Source organism: Centroberyx gerrardi, chromosome 12 (genome assembly GCF_048128805.1).
Source record: "Centroberyx gerrardi isolate f3 chromosome 12, fCenGer3.hap1.cur.20231027, whole genome shotgun sequence".
In the NCBI taxonomy this organism is placed as follows: domain Eukaryota; kingdom Metazoa; phylum Chordata; class Actinopteri; order Beryciformes; family Berycidae; genus Centroberyx; species Centroberyx gerrardi.
Window position 1 is genome coordinate 30,175,611 of NC_136008.1, and position 21,089 is coordinate 30,196,699.

At 42.1% G+C, this 21,089-nt stretch overlaps 3 protein-coding genes across 3 annotated transcripts; 2 read left to right on the forward strand and 1 right to left on the reverse strand.

The window, feature by feature from the left end:
- Nucleotides 1-1,457: 1,457 nt before the first annotated feature.
- Nucleotides 1,458-7,446, reverse strand: rrp15 (ribosomal RNA processing 15 homolog). The gene is made up of 5 exons (XM_071905407.2): nucleotides 7,385-7,446; nucleotides 6,142-6,476; nucleotides 5,510-5,607; nucleotides 5,227-5,416; nucleotides 1,458-2,297 (listed from the first exon to the last, which is right to left on the reverse strand). Exons 1-5 carry the CDS (start codon nucleotides 7,434-7,436, stop codon nucleotides 2,145-2,147), a joined length of 828 nt encoding a protein of 275 aa, XP_071761508.1. The 5' UTR covers nucleotides 7,437-7,446; the 3' UTR covers nucleotides 1,458-2,144.
- A 2,570-nt stretch (nucleotides 7,447-10,016) lies between these two features.
- On the forward strand, nucleotides 10,017-14,017 carry LOC139916495 (uncharacterized). The gene is made up of 2 exons (XM_071905402.2): nucleotides 10,017-10,149; nucleotides 11,322-14,017. Exons 1-2 carry the CDS (start codon nucleotides 10,131-10,133, stop codon nucleotides 12,821-12,823), a joined length of 1,521 nt encoding a protein of 506 aa, XP_071761503.1. The 5' UTR covers nucleotides 10,017-10,130; the 3' UTR covers nucleotides 12,824-14,017.
- Nucleotides 14,018-14,804: 787 nt separating this feature from the next.
- LOC139916493 (alpha-N-acetylgalactosaminidase-like) lies at nucleotides 14,805-20,876 on the forward strand. Its single transcript, XM_071905400.1, has 9 exons — nucleotides 14,805-14,878; nucleotides 15,255-15,411; nucleotides 16,111-16,251; nucleotides 17,300-17,511; nucleotides 17,655-17,749; nucleotides 17,975-18,136; nucleotides 18,757-18,954; nucleotides 19,402-19,542; nucleotides 20,491-20,876. The coding sequence occupies exons 2-9, from the start codon at nucleotides 15,257-15,259 to the stop codon at nucleotides 20,716-20,718; spliced, it is 1,332 nt and encodes a 443-aa protein (XP_071761501.1). The 5' UTR covers nucleotides 14,805-14,878; nucleotides 15,255-15,256; the 3' UTR covers nucleotides 20,719-20,876.
- Nucleotides 20,877-21,089: the final 213 nt, after the last annotated feature.

Sequence of the window (21,089 nt, forward strand, 5' to 3'; positions counted from 1 at the left end):
GAGTGTGTGTCTCAGGCTACACGTCCCCGTTCCAACACCTGTTCCCAACCAGGAAAACTGCAATAGCAGCATATCGGAATACCATACAGCACCAGTACTTTTGTTTTGCAAACCTATGCACCTAATCTGTAGAACATATTTGTATTATGCACCTGTATCCCTGGTCCTGAGCTTATAACAGCATCTTTGTGATTGTGTGAACCTGCTAAGAAACCCAATTCACTTTCCCCAGAAGGAAACAGCTACAATTATGAGGAACATATAAAGATCATTATAAGGTTTGACCGATATATGAGGCTGATATTGACTTTTTATTTAAAAAAATCTGATCTGATTGAGTCCGTGTCGTCCATCTCTGATGTGATAAACTACACTGGTTGTCTATGGGAAGGCTTTCACCTGAATTAATTCTAATTTTGATCAGTTATATTTTTGTTATTAGTCTGGGTTTCAGTGGAGAGTTTTACTGTCCCATGATGGTCTAAATGCTGTTACAGAGGCTTTTCCACTCTTCTGGGGGAAACACTGAATATTTGGAGTTTTCGGTATGGAAATGGTTTTAAGATAACTGTATATGCCGATACAGTAGATATACTGTATCGGCCTTCACATCAGTCAAATCCTAACCTGGTTGGGCTTTCTCTGAAAAAGAAAAAGAGGGAAGGGGGCAGTAAATGAGGCGACAGAGCGGCCCATTCTCCAGGCTGTGTGTGTGTCAACAGGGCCAGGATAAAGGCCGGCATACCAGAGTGGCAGGCCGCGGTGTTGCCATGACAGACGAGCGTCCGGCGCGGTGCAGACAGGCCCGCCGTGCCGCCGTCCCCCCCCAGCCCCCAGCCCCGCCGATAACGCTCTTCGCAAATATTTCCACTCGGTCGTGCTGTGCCGGCCGGCGAGGGACCAGACACACGGGAAGATGGAGTCAGCGCAACTGTCAACAGCCACGTCACCTCACCGGGTCACTGTCAGACTGGGGGAGGGGAGGGCAGGAGGGCGTCATCAAACTGGAGGTTTATGTAGAGGGCAACGCTGTCAGTGGCCAGCCTCTGCTGTTTGGCACACACATTTCCTCCCTCAGGCCATCAGGAGTTTAGGATTCTAGGGTTCGACTGTTTTTAGCTGATATTGATACCAATAGCTGCTATGCAGTATCTATAAATTTGACTATCTTGATGCCAAAAAAATACAAATATTGAGTGTTTCCTCAAGCAATTTACTCTTTGCAGGGTGGAAAAGCCTCTGAAACAGCATTTACACAAACATTTACAGCATTTACACAAACTCTCCATTGAAACCCAGACTAATAATAACAACTAAAAATCCACCATATGAATCAATTCAGGTTAAGGCCTTGCTGATTGTTGGCCAGGCTGTTCAAAATAAACCAACTAACTGCATAAATATTAACAATGCCGAGTACTGACATGGAATATAGCCTACAATGACCACTAAGCATGTGGGCAATACTTAGACGGGCTATTTAATCAAACAGATAAGCTTTGTTACAAAAGATTCCTATTTACAGCGTTACAACGGACACACATTCAGCACAGGCCATTGAATAGCCAGAGAGTTTGTACATTGGAACAAGATGGAAGAAAAGTATGTAGTAAGTAGAAAAGTATGATGACTCCATGCTGGGAGGGTCGGACGTCAAAATAGACCTTTGGTTCCTCTGGAGCTCCAGACACTGGGAGAGCTTTTTCTATATGGGAGTTCTTTTGATTTGAGATTTGGAGTTTTTTTGAAGTTCAGTATGGTGCCGAGTATGATTTACAGCTCTACTAACTAGGCCATATCACTCTATAGATGAAGATTGTTCTTCACAACAACAAATATAAGAATATGTGAGATGATGAGGGTGACCGAAAGCGTGTAGTCGGATGTGTATCAGGGCAGTACAACAATATTTTCCCATACTTTTTTGTGCAATTCCCAAACTTATATGTTTCCAGGCTTTCCAGACCCGTACGGGAAGCCTGGGGAGGATAGGAAACCTGTTCATCTTGTTCTCCCCGTCGCACGGATTCAGGATTCTAGCTCCGTTCCCTGGGCTGATCCCCAAGGCGCTCCCACCCTCGCGAAAACGCGGGGTGGGCTCGGCAACGCACGCACACAGCCGCTTCGTTATGTATAGGTGCTTATCAGTCCGAGTCGCTGTCCTCGACGCCCGCTTGTGTCCCCGCTTCGCCCTCCTCCCCGTCGCTCTCTTTGTCCCAGTCTTTCATGGAGGCTCCCATCATGTAGTCGTCTCTGAGGACACTCCAGGCGGGCTTCTCCTCTGCTCCGGCGGCGGCCTGAACACGTGAAAAATCATATTCACATGAAGAGCAAAGCCTAAAAGTTGACAGTTCATAAAGATTTTAAAGGCTGACATCTTCAGTGTGCTTTAGGTTCAACTGTTGGCAGTTTTAGCAGCGCTCCGAGCTCCTGTTTACATTTCACAGAAAGGCAACAGTGCCACCATGTGAGCGTACAATGAATGCACACTTTTACAAATGCAGTGCCATGAAAAGTATTTGCCCTGTTTGATTTCATGCAATTTTATACATTTTTCACATTGAATTTGGTAGGTTTTTTTTCCTGGTTGTAGCAGTTTATAGAGGGAGTCCACGAGAAAACACTTGTTTGGTGAGTAAGTAGGGCTGCTCGATTATTGCAAAAATCATAATCACGATTATTTTGATTGATATTGAGATCACGATTATTTGACATGATTACTCATTGACTTTGGGAACATCATGCATTTATTGAACTTTAAAAAAAATAAATCTTTTTAACACTGGATTTCTTTGAACTTTAAATATAATTGAACTGAAAAACAAAGAAATAAATGAAAATAAATGAATACAAGTAAAAAAAATGAGATAAATAAATAACTAAAAAATAATATATAAAAAATAATAAATAACACAAACTATGTTGTAGTGCACTGTCACAACCTACTGCAAAATATTCAACATATTGGTAAACTATATCTCTATAGGTCAGTCAGTCAGTCAGGTAACAGAGGCACAAAATCAAAAGTTGCTCACGTATATAAATGGATCTAAATTGATCTCTAATGCGCCTGATGTGCGCATTTGGAGAGAATCTCCCGGTGTGAAAACAAAAGTGAAACTTAACATTCCACAGTCAGTAACAGATCTGCAGACAGTAACTTGTCTTCTGCCCTACAGACTTTAACGGTAGGTGACTTTAACGCTACCTTGTGGTATTGAAGTAACGTTAGTGGAATTAGGTAATTTACCCGTGTCTCAGTGCTTCAGTGCACAGAACTGAACACGCACCGTGGGTCTGTACAGGGTTTCCACACCAATGAATTTGTTTTACCTTTCCTGTCGAACAGCAGCTCTCTTTCTGTCATCTTCCACCAAGGAAGGTTTAAAAATAAACGGAGAAACGCCACGGACCGGCTCTCTGTTACCGACTCGAGCTGAAACTACACGCACCATGGCGTGTTTGGGCTTTGGAGGAGGGGCGGAGCGCACCACTGCGAGGGAAAGGGGTGTGCTGGATTTACAACACAAGACAAAACGAAAGCAACATTGCTAAACGGAATGCCGCACAAAAATCGTTTTATCTCGATTTTCTTGTTTTCATGATCGTGGGAAGCCAAAATCGTAATTGAAAATAAAATTCGATTAATCGCCCAGCCCTATGTGTAAGGTAATCAAACATGCACGTATGATGAGTTTTAAAAAAAAAAATGTGAGCATCCAACACAGATCTATCATGGAGACAGTGGCAGAGTACATAAGCACTCCTCCTTTATCTCTCCTGTATGATAGCTGCAATACATGCCTAAGATGCTGTTGTTCTAATGTAGCCTTTTATTAAAATCAGCAAAAGTTACATACCTCACTGAGCATCACTTTCTTTTCCTTATGAGCCACAAGCAAATTTGGCACACAAAACAATCCACCGAGCAACTCCTATTTCAGTAAAATCTCAACTTTTGTAACCGTTTTTGATGTTAAAAATTAAGTTAAATTAAGGCCGGCTAGAAGCTCTGAAGCTTCCAAAAGCACAGCATTTGTAAGATGATATTTTGTTTGTAGTTCTTCTGCCTTTCATACAGGGAGACAATTTCACCCAATAACCTTGTTGATCTTAAAGGATAATGCTGGTGTTTTTTAATGCATTTCTTACCGTCAACAAATCCTATGGAAATAACAAAATCAACAATGCGTTTGCTCTACTCCCATTACTTTCCGACTTCCCACGTTCCCTTTTTAGCCTTCAACCCGGAAGTCATTGGCTCCAATTGTCAGCTAAAAACCTTTAAATACAGCTCACAAAGACATAGTTTCTATTTTAAAAATCTCTAACTGTTACCACGAAAAGTCAGGCTGTAGTAGTTATTACCAAATCAAATGGGAACAAATTCTTCATTACGCCGGGGACTATTTTCGGTGCTACGGAACTACTTTCCTGAGATCGCAAACATGTTTACAGTCGGGTCAGTTGTTTGAGGAAAAAGTCGGCTGGCCCGGTGCATCGCAATGATGAAATATGCTGCCAGAGCAACAGCATGGCTCTTTGACGTGTTTTTTATAGTTTTTTAATACAATGGAGTTCTATGGCTGCTGGGACATGGCTTTATTGGGCATCGGCTACATGGACGAGACTTGTTGGCAAAACAAAATCATTTCTGATTTTGTTATTTTTATAGGATTTTTTGACAGTAAGAAATGCATTAAAAAACACCAGAGTTATCCTTTAATAATCAACTACCTTAGTATGCCAGAAGCTGGGAAAATTCAAAGATGACTAAGGAACGACAAGCAAAAACAGAACCAAAAGTTGAGATTTGAGCCATTTGGTGGATCACGTGTATGCCGAATTTATCGGTGGATCCTAACAACTCAGAAAATTCTTGAGTGATGTTCTATGGGGTATATATATCGATAAAAAAAGGCCATATTAATAAAACAGCGTCTGAGATGGATGCATGTTCTCTCCATACCAGAAAGAAAGGCACATTTTGGGGCTACCCTCGGACACTCAAGCAACTATTAAGGTAGTCAAATTCCTAATTTAAAAGCCTCTAGCTGAGTATGTGACATTTTGTTGAAGTATTTTTCATTCTTAGGTTAAATTCAGCACTTAATCTTGTTTTCCACTGAGGATACGCATAACTACAAAAAATCCTGCACTTACAAAAACCTTGTGCAACTAAACGGAGCACAATTTAATCACGAATGACATCAGCATGCAACTCACAGTCTCCTTTTCGCTCTTGACGGCGACCCCGCTGCCCCCCTCCGTCCTCCTCAGGACGTCGATGAAGTCTCTCTTGGACACCGAGGAGAGGATCTTGGCCTTCTTCCTCTCGGAGCCACCGACTTCCTTCACCTTCTCGTTCATCGTTTTCTGGTGTTTCCTTACGGCGTTGAACAGCTGCACGACCCCTCTGAGGAGAGCGGGGCGTGAAACACGGGAATTAGGACTCGTTTCTGAGAGCGTATAACAGAAACAGGTGGGGAAATAGGTGTATGTACTGTACCTGGTGGCAATTCTCTGTAGATTCCTTTCAGTTTCACGGTCCTTCACCACGTCGGGTTTGTCCCTGCACATCATCTCCCATGCTCGCTTCTTGTCAGTCTGTTGTGCAGAAACAAATGTTGGATAAGATTTAGCCCTTATTGGCAAAGATTATATAAATTGTACAACATCCCTCAAGAATTTTTCTGAATCATCAGCATCCACCGGTAAATTCGGCATACAAGTAATCCACCAAGCAGCTCACAGTTAAACCAAATCTCAACTTTTGTATCTGTTTTGCTTTGTATTCCTTTCTTTTTTTCATCTTTTAGTGCACTAAAGGAAAAGGTGCTCACTAGCGACCGACAGTCACCATAACTCCTTATAACAATGCCAATTCAACAAGGTTATAATGTGAAATTCCCTGTATGAAAGGCAAAACTACAGACAAAATTTCACCTGAAAAATGCTGCATTTGTGGATCGATTTATCACCGTGGCTTCAGAGCTTCTAGAAGGCTTTAACGTAAGGAGTTTCCTCGCAACTGTGTGGTGCGCTAGTGAGCATATTTTCCAAAACGGTTACAACATTTTTATTCAAATGGGAGCTGGTTGGTAGATCATAATGCTAATGATAATAAAGGATAACCTCTACCTGTTGCTTTCTCTCCAGCTGCTCTTGCTTCTCCTTCTCCTTGATCTTGTCCAGCTCTTTGTTTTTCAGCAGGATGGTGGGTTTACTCTCCGGGGTTTTCTTCCCCAGAATCTTAGCCATGGCCTCTGCCCACCCGGCGTTGGGGTTACTGTCCTCTCCGTCCTCATTCTCCCCTCCATCTTCATCCTCCGCCTCCTCCCCGTCACTGCCTCCATCGACATCTCTGTCATCTTCTCCTCCATCGCTCCCTTCATCATCCGACCCTTCTCCGTCGCTCCCTCCTTCAGAATCACCCTGGTCATTGCTGTCGTCATACTGAGGCTCTGCATCGTCTCCTGAGTGATTCAGACATGCAAATGATTGAAAAGTAATTCAGGAGGCTGCTGCCACACAACTTTTCTACACTCACCTCTCAATAGTTAGCATTTGCCAACAAACTAGATACATAACACATTAGCTTGACATAGCCCCGATAAGTTCTGTCCTCTCTTGTATGGAGAGAACGGCACGCCAAACTTCATTCAATTTAACACTGCACACACCTCTAACATGACTTAAGAGTTTTTACGAATCATTACGGTAATTGGTAATTTCGGCATACATCAATACACCAAGCAGCACGTATTACATTAAAATATCAACTTGTAGGACTGGTTCACATTGCTCGCTACTGCCCTCCACGTGTAATTATTTTGGTAGAAGGTTGTGGCAATAACAGGCAAACCAATTGTAAACGTTGAAATTATATCGATGTAAGCGCTACTTGATGTATCGCATATATGCCGAATTGAAGAATGGATTCTAATAATTAGGAAAAATTTTAAAGTCATGTTTTGCGAGGTGTGTACGTCTCCGGATAAGCAAGCATAACTTAAACAGACGGATTTTTTAACGAAGTTTGGCGAACCGTTCTCTGCATGCTAGAGAGTGGAACCTATTGCAGCCAGCTAACTTCGCCAAATTACGCTGTACTTGCCCTTCTCCTTTTTATGTTAACTAGTACCATGCCTAACAATGTCACATTTATTTTAGCAATAATAATAGACATTAGCCAACACTCTAGCTACACAGCTAAAACAGTAGCTAACGTTAGACTGCTGTTCAGCTTAGCATGCTAGGTTATACAGCATACACTAAATGTGGAGGAAAGGAGGTATTTATACCTATGATAGTAAAGACCAACGACAAAACATTTTCATCGTTTTATATTCAAAAGCATCAACATAAAATGTGTATAGTTTACCTAAAAGCTCAGCAGAGTTCTCCACATGTGTCTTCGCTACAGTTGCCATCATGGAGTAACATGAAAATGGTTCCGTAGAGTACAACTAACCAGGCAGTGGAAGTTCCGCATCTTCCGCAGACAAACAATTATTCCAAAACGTAGGCCTATTCGTTTTATTTAATAGCAAATTAATCTATGTTTTTGCTCTCATAGTTTAGCTTAAACATAGCAGTTTGAGGAGAGACAGGCAGACAGACAGCTGCAGCTGCATGTTTGCTTTTAATCCTTAATATCTGGGAGTAATTATGTTGTTTCTAAAAACTGGAGGGCTAAAAATATTTCCAGCACCAGCTGTCTTGTACATGCTCATAATTGATGCGGAAATGTCTTTAATTGTTAAAAAATGCGGAATTGTTTGATTGGGGGGGGGGGGGGGGGGGGGGGGGGATAGAGAGACAGAAAGGTTTAGGCCTACTAAGATTGGATGTACTGATACATTTTTCTTCTGTTTCCCACAGAGGGAGTGTCAACTCTGCGAGTGCTACTGAAACTGAGTGTTGCTAGTTTTTCCCTGCACCTGGCAGGGCGAGAACCTGGTATACTCACAAGGCTCACAGCCTCGTCAAAGTTACAGGACTCGGTGGACTGGCGCCTCTCTTGGGTTGTTTTGGGCTCGGCCTGGCCTTCCTATCTACAGCGTGTGGGGTTGCAATGGGGCGTGGTGGCGCAATGATGATGATGAAGAGGCAAGTTCAACCTGTTCTACACACAGGCTTCACTGGGCTAGCAATATTACTGGGATGTGGAATTGGAGGAGCGCTCCTTGGATCCACCTTAGTAACTCTTATGGTTTTGGGACTGAGAGGCCTCTTGGTGATGGGGTTCATCCTCAGCCTCGCCTTGGCCTGTGGGAAACCCAGCGGAGGGGTTGAACTCAGTTTTGGATTGCTGGTAGTGGTGACAGGATTGCTGCTCGGACTAGAAACCGGATATCATTCTAGAGCCGATCCACTTTTTTTATGAAACATTTTTTACAATTGGTTCTGTGATGTATGTAGTAGAGGTTTTAACAGGAGTGCTTGGTGCTGGTCTAGGGGCAGCATCAGTTAGTGTCATGGAGGATGACGCAGTTGATGGCTTGTCTATGTGGATATCTATCCCTGCAGCTGTGCTCCTATACAATCTGCATGTGGACGTGCTGCACATAGGCCTTCACGGTCTGACCGAGCGGTGTCTCGGTGCAGGAGGAGAAGTCGGGCTTCTGTTGGGCCTCGCCGGAGCTTCTGCGGCCGTGTCAGCAGGACAACCGACTTCACTCTGGCAGTATGCAGCGCTGGTATTTGGAGTGGAGTCTGGGGCCTTTTACAAAGATTCATTGGCAGTCAAGAATTTTGTCGTGTCTATAGCTTTGACGCTAGCACTTGTGCTGGCAATCACTGCACGGACTACAAGCAAACAGGCGCGGAGGTTTGCAGCTCTTGGTGTGGTGATGATGGGAGCGATGATGCTGGGGGCGGCTGGACTCCTCACAGCTGCTCTGGGATCTGCAGGATTGTATGGAGTTATACTAGCCATCGTAATGGCAGTAATAAAGGGAAATTATATATATTTATATATGTAGATATATGTAATATCTATATTATATATATAATATTTAAGTTAGTTCCAGTCGAGCAATTTGATGAGTGCTGATATACAGTATAACAGCACTGGGGCGTTTTACTGTATGTATCACTCCGCTTTACAGCTGTTCTAATCTAACATAGAACTGTTAAAAGCAATAACAGCAATAACATGTGTGATATTTCTGTAATATGTCATATTAGTCTTTTTTAATAGTTGTAGGCATGTAGGCATTATTTAGCATATTTACAAAACACATGAAGGGGCAAAAAACTTTAAAATGTATCCTTTTATAAGTAGCCTATGCCTTTATATAGTAGTGACAAGAGAAGTATTTTGTCAGAATACATATTTCAGAATAAATAAAATAAAGGAAATGGGCCATCTTAGCGTTTATGAACAAGCTAAATTTTATCTTGGTGAGCAAAACCAAAACTGAATAAAGTATCTTTTGAACAAATATTGCATTTTGTGTTGTATAAGATGTTTTCTTGGTTCAGAACTGTATTTGGCAGGTTTTTTTCTCCTGAAGTCTAATTACACCATTTTGAAATACTGAAATACTTGGAGGACATAGTAAAGTTATTCACTGTGTAAATTATAAATATTTTGATAAAGTGAACACTTTCTATACATATGAATGGGATATCAAGACATGCATTACTATGTCCAAATATTTCAGTATTTCAAAATAGTTCTATACAAAAAGTACATGATTAGCGATGATTATACAGTAAATTATGGTTTTTTTTAATGGAAAAACCACCATGTGTGACCATACACCTCGAGAATATGACTCAATATCTAATGCTGTCTGAGAAAATAGTTCATCAACCTGCCCCAAACCAGTTCTCACATACATTAGTGACAGGGAGGAACCGGGACAGATGACAGATAATAGAGGAACGCTGCTCCTCAAGAGACACTGAATACCTGACATGGTGCAGAGATCTTGGAGATTACTGCGGGATGACCTGAAAGGAGGATAGGGTGTGACCGGTTTGGGCTGCTGCCTAATATAAAGCAAAAGACTTTCCGCTGTCTTTCACTGACACATGACACGAAGGGGGCTGTGGAGTCACTTGGGAACAAATCTGCAGAGGAAGAGGACTCTTCAGTCCGTTGCTCTCCACAGAATATCATGGCACGGTCAAAACTGGGTAAAGTCATCTCCACTTTCTAAAACCTTGCGTTTATATTCATCTATATGGGAATGATCGATGGTTATGATGTGAGGTGGGTTTGTTTTTCATTGCTTTGCTTGTGAGCAATATGTGTTGCACAATGCAAAATTGGCAGTGTAAATATTTGTGTATGAGGCTTTACTTTCATACATTTAAATGCTTTTCCACATATTTATTTTCATAAACCACGAGACATGAAGAAGAAGAAAGAAAAAAACATTTGCTGGGGATTGGAATAATAGGATGAAAAATATTCACATTTTCACTTTTTTAAACTCTGTTACTCTGTTCCCTCTCTCTACTTAAGATCACTTAGTCACAGCGTAATGCCAACAAGTGTTAGAGTCATGTGAGGAGTGTGAACAGGTAGGAATCATGGCAGCGTGCTGTTTCTGCTGGTTAAACCTGATCAGCCAGTCTGTTGAGAATCTCTGGCTGCAGGCACTTTACACATTAAATGACACATGGTGGCTTCACTCAGAACACACTGTCAAAGGATACAAGAGAGTTGTTAAAGTAATAATCCACAACATTTTCATATAAATAAATATCCGTTTTGCTACTCTTTATCACCAACTGATATAACACAATAGTGATTCAACCTATAGCCAGTTCATGAAAATTTTTATATTTGCTGTTCTAAACCCTTGGTGTCTTGTAGCACCTTCCTGGGAAAAATCCCCTGGCGCACAGGAAGTGAGGCGTTTTACATTTTCAGTTTGTTTGGAATAAATAGAAGAAGAACTGGTTAGTTAGCATGGGCAGCGATAGCCACCATGGCTGAACAGACAAAGAAAAGAGCGCCACCTACAGAAACTCAAACATTATCAACAGAAATCCAAGGAAAAAGACATCATAGTACCGCCCACACTGTTTGATTGACAGGTGATCTCTGGGAAGTGCAGTGCAGAAACACCACAGCAATGAGGGCTTCGCAAACCACAGATCTCACAGATTACCACTTTAATAATATCCCTCAAGTGGAAAAACCCATTTTTTTTCCTATGGAAGTCAAAATATTGATGCATCTCTGATCCATACCTCCCTCCATACCATCTGATATTGCACAATACCAAATAGCAGTTGCACAAAATCCATTTTCTTTGACTTATTCAGTAGTTAACAGTTTTGTTCTTGACATGTTTCAGGAGCTAGGACCCCTGCAATGGAGGCGGCTCTGGGATTTGCGCTGGGAGCTGTGGGAGGCTGTATACTGGGAGCCACAGAGGACCCAGTGGACAAGACCCTGTCAGTGATGACCTCAGAGGGGCTGATGAAGCCGGTGATGGATGAAGTCAGAGCGGTGGGTGCTCTAGGACTGGGCACCCTGGTAGGAGCCACTGCAATCACCACAGCGATGACCTCGGTGGTGGCTGGCGTGATCCTGGCAGCAGCAGTAGCTTCAATATTCGTAGCCACAAGGAGCTGCAGTACTTCCCACACAGACTGCATTGGCTTGTGGGCATCAGCTGGACTGGCAGGCGCGTTCGGGACCACGCTCAGTGGAGCCACACTTGGGGTCACTATTGAATGGATTGTGACGAATTTAGGCATGGTAGCACTGCTGTGGGTGTTGAGCATATTCACCATGCTTAAACCGCCGCTGCACTTCTTGCTCAAGTTCATCTGGCAGCAAGGAGAGGTGTGTTGCAGTCAGGGATCGGCGGCCTTGGCCAGGGAGAGAGAACAGAAAGAGACGGAGGCCAAAGAGACGCAGCAGAGAGAGAGAGCGGCTGTGCAGATGGAGCACAGGATCCTCATGTTGGAGAAGGGAGGGAAAGCGAACAGGACGGAGCACAGGACCGCCTGGGAGGCCGAGCGAAGGCAGAGGGAGGAGATGGAGAGGGAGAGGAGAGAGAGAGAAGAGGCCGAGATGGAGCAAAGAACCATCCAAGACTGGATCAACAATGTGGTGCTGAAACATGTGGACTTCCTGGCATTTTCAGGGATACCTATGACAATGCTGGCCATTGTTACATCAGGGTTCGGGGTTTATGGTTACGCGGGCCACCAATCTGTGTTAATAGCCCTTTTGGCTTTGGTCATGATCATACCCTATTTACTGCTGAAATCATCCGACTTTAAGTTTTGGATGATGGCAGGGTGCGTAGGAATGCTCGCCACTTTCGTCATCGCCATGCTCACGTTACACGCTGAACAGGAGGTTGTAACAGCGGCCATGAGAATGCAAGCGGCAGGGCAGAATCGGCCCAGAGAAGTCATCAGCGCTCGCATGAACTACCGGTCATCTCTGGAGGCCTTGAACGCAGGGTTTTTCGTGGCAAAGCTGTGCCAGTTGGGTTTAGGAGCTACGGTGGGGGGACCATTGGTGAGGCGAGGAGCCGGAGAGGGGAAAGTCATAGTGGGGGCAGCTTTAGTGGCAGGGGTTTTACTGGCAGGGGTGGAGGCCGTAGCCCCAGTGCTGGGGGAAGGGGGGAAAGCCGGGGCATTGCTAGGGGTTGTAGGAGCAGCAGGGGTGTCGGTCGGGGCAGCGGCAGCCATGGCGGGAGGGTGGTCCTCATGGCCGGGCACCTTGGGAACTGTAGCGGGGTTGGTTGTAGGAGCACTCAGCATGGGGAAATGGCATTTTGTCAACATCGGACTGCAGGTGCCTGTGGCCTATGTCTTTGCTATGACCAATCCATTTTGACAGAGCACTCGACGGTTTCAGCGGCCCTTAGGCGTCCTGAGAAAGCATGTTGTCAAGGTGCTGTGAAGAATTGCCTTGGTAGTTTGTACTTGTGCCATTTTGGACCTGGACCCTGATTTCTCATCTTTTGCCATCATGCCGTCCTGACCAAAATCTTGTCAGTTGCTTCACTATAGAGCTTCCTACTTGCTACTACTTTCTTGCCTGGGTGCCATACAGTCCTACCGTGCCAATGGACACTTCAAATTGATATTCACTCTGTAATGAGACATGTGGCTAAAAATATGTAAATCAAAAAAAATATCTAAAGTCATGTCTTTAATGTACAGTTTTGATGCTACCTTGACCATTGCTTTGGTACTTCCTTGTTTCGTCTTTGCCATCTAGCTACAGTTCCTGTCTACATGCACTGCTGTGTAAAGTAGTGCAAAATAAACAGTCAAAGTTGTCAGGTCATGGATAAACTGAACATTATATACAATACATGTCTAATGAGCTTCAATGTGTTAAAAAATGCTTTAGGTGCTTTTGAGGTTGATTTGTGGAGAGTCCAATTGGACTGTTAGGACTATACTGGAGATCCGCACCCAGGCAAGAAAGATGTAGCTCTATAGTGAAGCAACTGAAGAGGTTTTGATCAGAATTGATCAGTTTAATGGAAAAAGATGGAAAAACAGGGTCCAAGTTGAGTTATGCTTTAAGTATGTCCCACAAGAAGTGCAAAGAAAATGTATTAACTACTGTACAGTATCTTGAGCAAACAATGTTTTTATGTATCAACTGTCAAGACATGAATATAGAGAGAAAATGCTGTGAGAACAAAAACAATGTCTGAACAATTTTTCAACAAATAAACATTTTCTAATTTGTTTTAATTATCTTTGACCAATATGTCCTCTCATTTACCTGCCAGTGTTTTCAGTTAACTGTGGAACGTAGGCTATACCTGCACGTGATGTGTGGTATTTGTGACAGACAAATGCAGCAAGGCCTGTTTTCATGATAGCTCTTGTCAGTTATGCCTGATACAAGTGGCCAAAACCACGGGTGAATTTTAAAGCCAATAAGGAAGTGGTGGCAGGCGGCAATTCCTCTAACATCTACTAGGGGCTGGCTCCAAAAAGACTCCAAACCAAGTTAATGGGACCACAACTCAACTCAAAATATAAAGTCAATAAAAAAAATTCCACAAGAGGTTATGGTCTCAGTAGCTAATTTCATTTATTCTAATGTGTGTCCTTATGGCAATTTTCCAAATAATTGTGAATTAACGGAATATAATGGATATATGGGGTTGTTTTCATAGTGATTGACAGATCAGCTGTCCAGTGATTGACAGGTCGCACATTACGGGCCAATAGTATGCAGAGCTACAGCTCTGCAGACAACCCTCGGCCTCTATGGCCTGAACCTTTAACCTTACAGGTTAAAAAAACAAACAAAAAAAAACAACATAAAATTGTACAATACTAAAGGGATCTAACACATAATGTACTCTAGTTATGCTGTGGCGGTGGCCATGATGTGTAGCATTAGTTCTTTTATGTGTTGTGGTTTTCTTACAGAGAAAATGCATTACATCAGCACACAATAGTTATAATGAATCATAAGTACAAGCATCTTCCAAGTTTATGACTATCAGACGTTGTTAGATGACCTTTTCATCTCAGTGGGACAACCTCTGATAGATAACTGGTCATAAACATGTTACGGTAGCAACAGAAAGTAAAAATAAACTACAGTACAAACTACAGTACAGTATAAACTACAGTACAACAACAGTACAACAACAACAGCAGTAGAACATACTGAGACAAAGAAAAACTACCAACAATATGAAATCTATGCAGTATGAAAGAGATATCACTTCTCTGAGTCTTCTACATTTCCTTGTTTTCTTATCATGTGATGCAAAGCAGTCACATGATACCAGCTTACCTTACCAGGAAGAGATAAACGCTGCTGCCTACAGGAAAAGCAGGAAGAAGAAGAAGCAGTCATGCGCCTGCAATAGAAACACAACAACGTCTGCAAGCTGGACCTTCAGGTAAACAGGTGAGAAAATGTCATTTTACTTTGACATGTTACTCAGAAGGAATAATCGCAGTGTTAGTTGTGTGTGTTTAGTAACCCAGAAGAAAAGTGCTTTCTATTGCTAAGCTGCTTCACTAACATTTTCACAGCCATACTGCTTAGTTTCATTTATTTCTTCTCAACCTGAAGGCATATATTTTTTTAAGTCTACACATAATCACTAGAATAATACTTTCACTTCTCTTCTTTGTCTTTGCAGTTTCAAAGTAACATTGAAAAATTCTCTTTTTGCTTGAAAACATAAACACTCTGCGGGAAACACTGGTACTGTGCATGCATGCCTACAAGTGTGTGTATGTGTATGTGTAAATTTACTAAATCTGTCATTTCCTCTCAGAAATGGAGTTCTTAGCAGTAAGTCAGCTGCTGGCCCTCATTGCAGTGAGCTTGGCCTTAGACAATGGATTGCTGAGGACTCCACCCATGGGATGGATGGCTTGGGAACGCTTTCGCTGTGATGTTGACTGTAAAGATGACCCCATGAACTGCATCAGGTACATACAACATCTTACGTGCTGTCTTTTTCCGAATAAGTTGGGGAATTCATCTCCTTGCGAATGACTTAGACTTGGCATACTATATGATTGTGTACCCAGTGAAAAGGCACATTCTCGAATTTGATTTTCCACATTTTTGCACATTGTTCCTATTGAATTTGGTCCGATTTTTTTTTGTAGGGGCTAGAGGTAGCCTAAGCAAAAAAAAGATGACACCAAAGTGCCTCTTTCATTTGCTTGGTGTGCAAGGTTATTTTACACCAGACAACATGCAGTATACACACCCACAAATGTCATTGTGTTGAAGCAGTTTTGCATGGAAGAGTGAGATAAAATTCCTACATAGTACTGTAAGAGACTGATGAATTGCTACAGCAAGTTTTTGGTTGCAGTTATTGCCACTAAAGACTCAATTACAAGTTACTGAGTCTAAGGGGATGATGTCTTTTCGCAAAGGGGTATTGGGTTTGCTTAACTTTCTTTAATAAACAAAGAAAAAAGTAACAAAATTTGTTTGTTGAACTTGGGTTCATTGTATCCAATAACAGGCTTTGGTTGAAGATTTAAAGTGTCAAAACTATGCTAAACTATACAAAAATGCAGAAAATCTGACTTCTTCACAAGCACTGTATTAATGTGTTTGGTGCATGGCTGACAAACTCTATCTGCCTGTCTCTCTGTCCATCCTTTCAACAGTGAGAATCTGTTCAGAGACATGGCTGACCGACTGGCTGAGGACGGCTGGAGGGAGCTGGGATATGAATATGTAATCATAGACGATTGCTGGATGTCCATGCTGAGAGATGAACATGGGAGGCTGCAGCCTGATCCGTTCAGGTTGTTTTATTTCTCTTTTCCAGAGCCAGAATGTCTTTGGAGGCATTGGTGCTGAGACTTACAGTTTCACATTACATACTGACGCACATGGTGCAGGGACATACAACAGAGAGTACATATATATATATATATATATATGTATATATATATATATATATATATACATATATATATATATATACATATAGTGCATACATTTTAATTACGACATATTATTTGCTATATAATATCCTATGACCCATGTTTGGCTCCTTCATTGAGGTCCATAGGAGAATTAGCTGTGTGCAAATAGTTAAATAACAAATGGACAAGAAAAAAACGTTTTTTAAAAAGTGTCGGTGTTGGGTTCTTGAGATCTAGTGATGAGGCGCCACGGTGTAGGTCAGTTCAGTAACGAAATAGTCTGATGAGGTGGATGTTTCCAAATGTAGGGTACTGTGACACAGTAAAGTGTCTTGTCTTTAGCTCTAGTCTCTACTCCAAAACACTCTGAGTTGTAGCTTGAGAAGAGTCACCTCAGTTAACCTGAACAAACTGTTGGCTAGCTAGCTAGCAGGCTCATTTAGCAAAGCAACCAAAGTTAATGTTAACATGTTAGCTTCTACTAGCATTATACAGTGTTAGCCATTTTGTAAATTAGCATTTACAAAAAGACAGTGATGGCTAACTGACCAGATGCTATTAGCTAGCTAACTAATAAGCGGACATTACACAACTGTATCAAATGTATCGGTGGTGAAAATCAAAAATGGCACAGAAATGAACCATGTCTATTACAGCCAAGTCATGTTTAGATGTGCAATCAGCTGTTCAATGACTGCATTCAAAGATTGCATTTATTCTGTTACCATTGTTGCCGATACCTTAGGACCTCCAATATGGCTGCCAGAGGCTGAGCCTAGTTTAATACATCCATGGGCTGAGCACCTGAAAGCCCTCTGTATCTGCTTTGTGTTATAAATACTGTAAGTTACTGTTATAAAAACTGTAACGTTTCACTTATGTGACTTGTAGGCTATAATTGTAACCGCGTCACCTTTTTCTCCAGGTTCCCAGGGGGCATTGCAAAGCTGGCGAGGTATGTGCATGACCGTGGGCTGAAGCTCGGCATCTATGCAGACATGGGCACTCGCACATGTATGGGCTACCCCGGCACCACCCTGGATAAAATTGAGATTGATGCCCAAACCTTTGCTAGCTGGGGTGTAGACTACTTGAAGTTTGATGGCTGTAGCTCAAACGCCATAGAACAAATGCTAGGTAAGAGTACATCTTCTAATCTGTTGAACACCTTGTCGTTTGCATGGAGGGTAGTAATTTGCAAAATTTTCTTTGTACGAGGACATAAAGAGTTTATCTATGGAAATCAAGACATTGCTGTAGCCGTTTTTTTTTCTACACAGGTTACCCTCTGATGTCCAAGGCTTTGAATGCTACAGGTAGACCTATAGCCTACTCCTGTAGTTGGCCTGTCTATGTGGGAGGACTTCCACCGAATGTGAGTGTCATCATTACATCATTTACTAACCCCAGACACCCAAATCGGAGTGTAATAGCTTGGTTTAATTTGAAATCTAAATGAGCTCTGTCTTGTCTTATGTTCCCAAGGAAATTTACACAGAGACATGAAGGCAGAGAACTATCTATGGATCATCTCCAGAAAATATTTTTGTGATATTATTTTTGCTTACACCTTTATAGTCCATTTCCTTGTGCCAAACAGGTGAACTACTCTCTGCTGGGGGATATTTGTCACTTGTGGAGGAACTACTATGATATTCAGGACTCATGGGACAGTATGCTAGGCATTCTTGACTGGTTCTCTACCAACCAGGATGATCTGCAGCCGGCAGCAGGACCTGGACACTGGAATGATCCTGACATGGTATGAAGGATTTGCTTATACTTCATTGTCTATCCACCTTACAGCACTATAAGTGATTGTAGCGGGAATCAAAGCCTCATCTTTGCAGTTGTCACTCAGGGTGCAATCAAACCTACAGCTGGTTTACTTTGTTGTATTTTTGTATTTGATTCGTTTAAGTTCACTGCCCGATTACAAGTGAGCCAGCGCTTGTAAATAAAAGTCACGTGGACTCACAAGTAGCTTGTTTATTGGAGTTTTGGTAATGTGTCATCCGGCCAGGATAGAGAGTTTGTTGGTGGGCGGAGTCTAAACAAGTCTGATTCCCGTCCCTGTAACTTTAGCTAAGCAAAATCCGGTAAAACGAAAAGCAAATTGCACAGCAGTTCTCTTGGAAGAGGACAGAGTCATATTTCCAGGCATCTCGGTGCAGTTATTTGAATGCCGTTGTTCTCACCTGGCCAAATGAACCGAACAAAAGAAGTAAACACTCCAGAGTTCAAATGAACTGGTCCGAACACGCTTGGTATGAACACACATTAACATACTGGACCCACTAAGCCCCAAACCATTCTTTACTCTTTATACACCTTATATTCCTGGCAGATGTATAACCCATTTCCTCTGATATCTGTCCTCAGCTTATCATTGGAAACTTTGGCCTCAGCCTCGATCAAGCACGCTCTCAGATGGCTCTGTGGGCTATAATGGCCGCACCTCTTATCATGTCTAATGACCTTCGCACCCTGAGCAACGACGCAAGGGCCATCCTGCAAAACAAAGTCGCCATTGGCATCAATCAGGACCCTCGAGGTGTCCAAGGAAGACGCCTGCTGCAGGTGACCATCCTTACTAGATTAATTTTGAGACATTAGTATGATTACCATAAACAAACAAGACCATTGCCCAGAAGATTGGCAGCCTCTATCAGCCTCTATCAGCCTCTACACTGCATTTTACATTGTCAGATTTGGCGGGAAATCTGCTATATTGCTTTACGGCACAAAAAACGAAGAGGGCGCTGTTCTTCCAGAGCAAAATGGAGCTAATGTACAATATAGAGGCTACCAATCGTCTCCACTATGGACTCATTTTGCTTATAGTATATACCAACAGGTGTATATATACAGGTGTAATTAATTTGACCATGATATACTGATGTTTCAAAATGCTACACCTAGCACCTTTAATGACTAGCCGGTAATTTACTGTTCTCTCTCTTCCCAGTCTCTTTCCAATTCTCTCTTTTCCATCATATTTTCATGTTTGTGTCTCGTGTTGGACAGGAGAAGAGTCGTATTGAGGTGTACTGGAGGCCTCTGTCTGACTCAGCCAGCGCTCTAGTGTTCCTCAGTCGTCGCCAGGACATGCCATACACACACCACACCTCTCTGGCTTCGCTCAACTACGATACTGGCAGCTATGAGGTTTGCACCCCCCCTCGTCTTTCCCTGTGTAATCTTATCAAAGCTTATTATGGAGGAACATTTCTCATAGATATTAGTTATGAATGGTAAGTGTCGGGGTTAGCCCGATACATAGGGTCGATATCAGCCAGTCAATGTCGTCCACCTCTGATATGATGGATATGATGCAGTTTGATTGATTTACATATTTATTGTAGAATTGATCAATACTACACTGGTTGTCTATGGAAAGCCCTCAACCTGAATTGACTCTAATGCAACATTTTGATCAGATTCCACACAAGTATCAGTTAAAGGGGAATGCCGCTCATTTTCAGTAGTAAAATATGTCTTTCTCTACCCCTCGGGGAGTAGTGGGATCAACTCGGTTCCAGAATCAGAATTGCCAGACCCAGGTGGGTCAGGTCACATGACCAGCTTACGTAGCTCTGATGCTAATTTGGCATGCCCCATTTTCAGTCCAATGCAATGTCAATGGGAGTTTGGATCTAAGACCTGAAACTGGCAATTTGAAAGAAAACTGAGAGCTTGAGTATCTCCATCCAATTGAGCCATTGACAGTAGGCTGCATTTCTCCTTTAATGTTAATATTTTTGTTTTAGTATGCCATTTCAGAGGCTTTTCCAGAACAGAATTTGAGGGGAAACGCTGAATATAGAAATTTAGGGATTTTTTAGTAATGAAAATGGTCAAGATATTCAATATCGGCACAAAATAACATTGTCAGCTTCAATGCAAAAAATACTTGTTTCAGTCTTCAAAACCTATATCAGTCAAACCCTAGTAAGAGTTGTGAGCAGTGTTAGACACACTTATGTAGGTTTGATGGGCCCTCAAGCTCATTGTTGGGTGAAATATGGATGAAATGATGAAATTTGAATTGCAGTCAGATGGAGATCTTTTACATTTTATATCACCTTTGTAAAAAAATTTTTCTTTTTCTGTCAGGCGTATGACGTGTTTACTGGGAAGACGGTGACCGGGTTGACCGACACTACAGAGTTTAAAGTCTCCATCAACCCGTCTGGTGCTGTCATGTGGTATGTCTATCCGACCAAACAGCACAAACAACCCGAAGAGACGGGGAGATACCCCTACACACGCAAGAAATACAAATACACTATATCCGCATTTCATCTGCATGAGGCTAAAGCTGTGCCTCCTATTGTGCTCTGAATGAACTGTTTTGGATAAAAGATGCTGTGATTTTACTGAATTTTTTAACCTGCGACAGGTCGAATTAAAATTTATGTTGATATTTAATTTGTTCTTGTCGTTCCAAAGATATTTGTCTGTTTTTGCACTGATGTATTTTATCATGACGCCAAACATAAAGCTATTATCTTATAATGTTGCCAGTGTTTTTTTTTTATTATTGTTCAGAGGAGGGTAACATTTCCCTTTTTAAGATTGATAACATTTCTTTGTAGGAAGCTATTAACTATCCATTAGCAGGGAGTCAAAAGCTGGGGTCCATTTAACCAGAAGAAAACAAAGTAAAATGCAAAAGTACAATAATAAAAGGAATATCAGTCAACAAACACACA

Bases quoted from the DNA above. Each gene is read 5' to 3' on its own strand.
- rrp15 (XM_071905407.2), bottom strand. From the start codon at position 7,436: ATGATGGCAACTGTAGCGAAGACACATGTGGAGAACTCTGCTGAGCTT. The intron at 6,477-7,384 runs GTAAACTATACA...TGAATCACTCAG, and splicing joins GAACTCTGCTGAGCTTTTAG to GAGACGATGCAGAGCCTCAG. The intron at 2,298-5,226 runs GTGAGTTGCATG...TCACGTGTTCAG, and splicing joins TCAAGAGCGAAAAGGAGACT to GCCGCCGCCGGAGCAGAGGA.
- LOC139916493 (XM_071905400.1), top strand. From the start codon at position 15,257: ATGGAGTTCTTAGCAGTAAGTCAGCTGCTGGCCCTCATTGCAGTGAGC. The intron at 15,412-16,110 runs GTACATACAACA...TCCTTTCAACAG, and splicing joins GACCCCATGAACTGCATCAG to TGAGAATCTGTTCAGAGACA. The intron at 18,955-19,401 runs GTGACCATCCTT...CGTGTTGGACAG, and splicing joins AAGGAAGACGCCTGCTGCAG to GAGAAGAGTCGTATTGAGGT.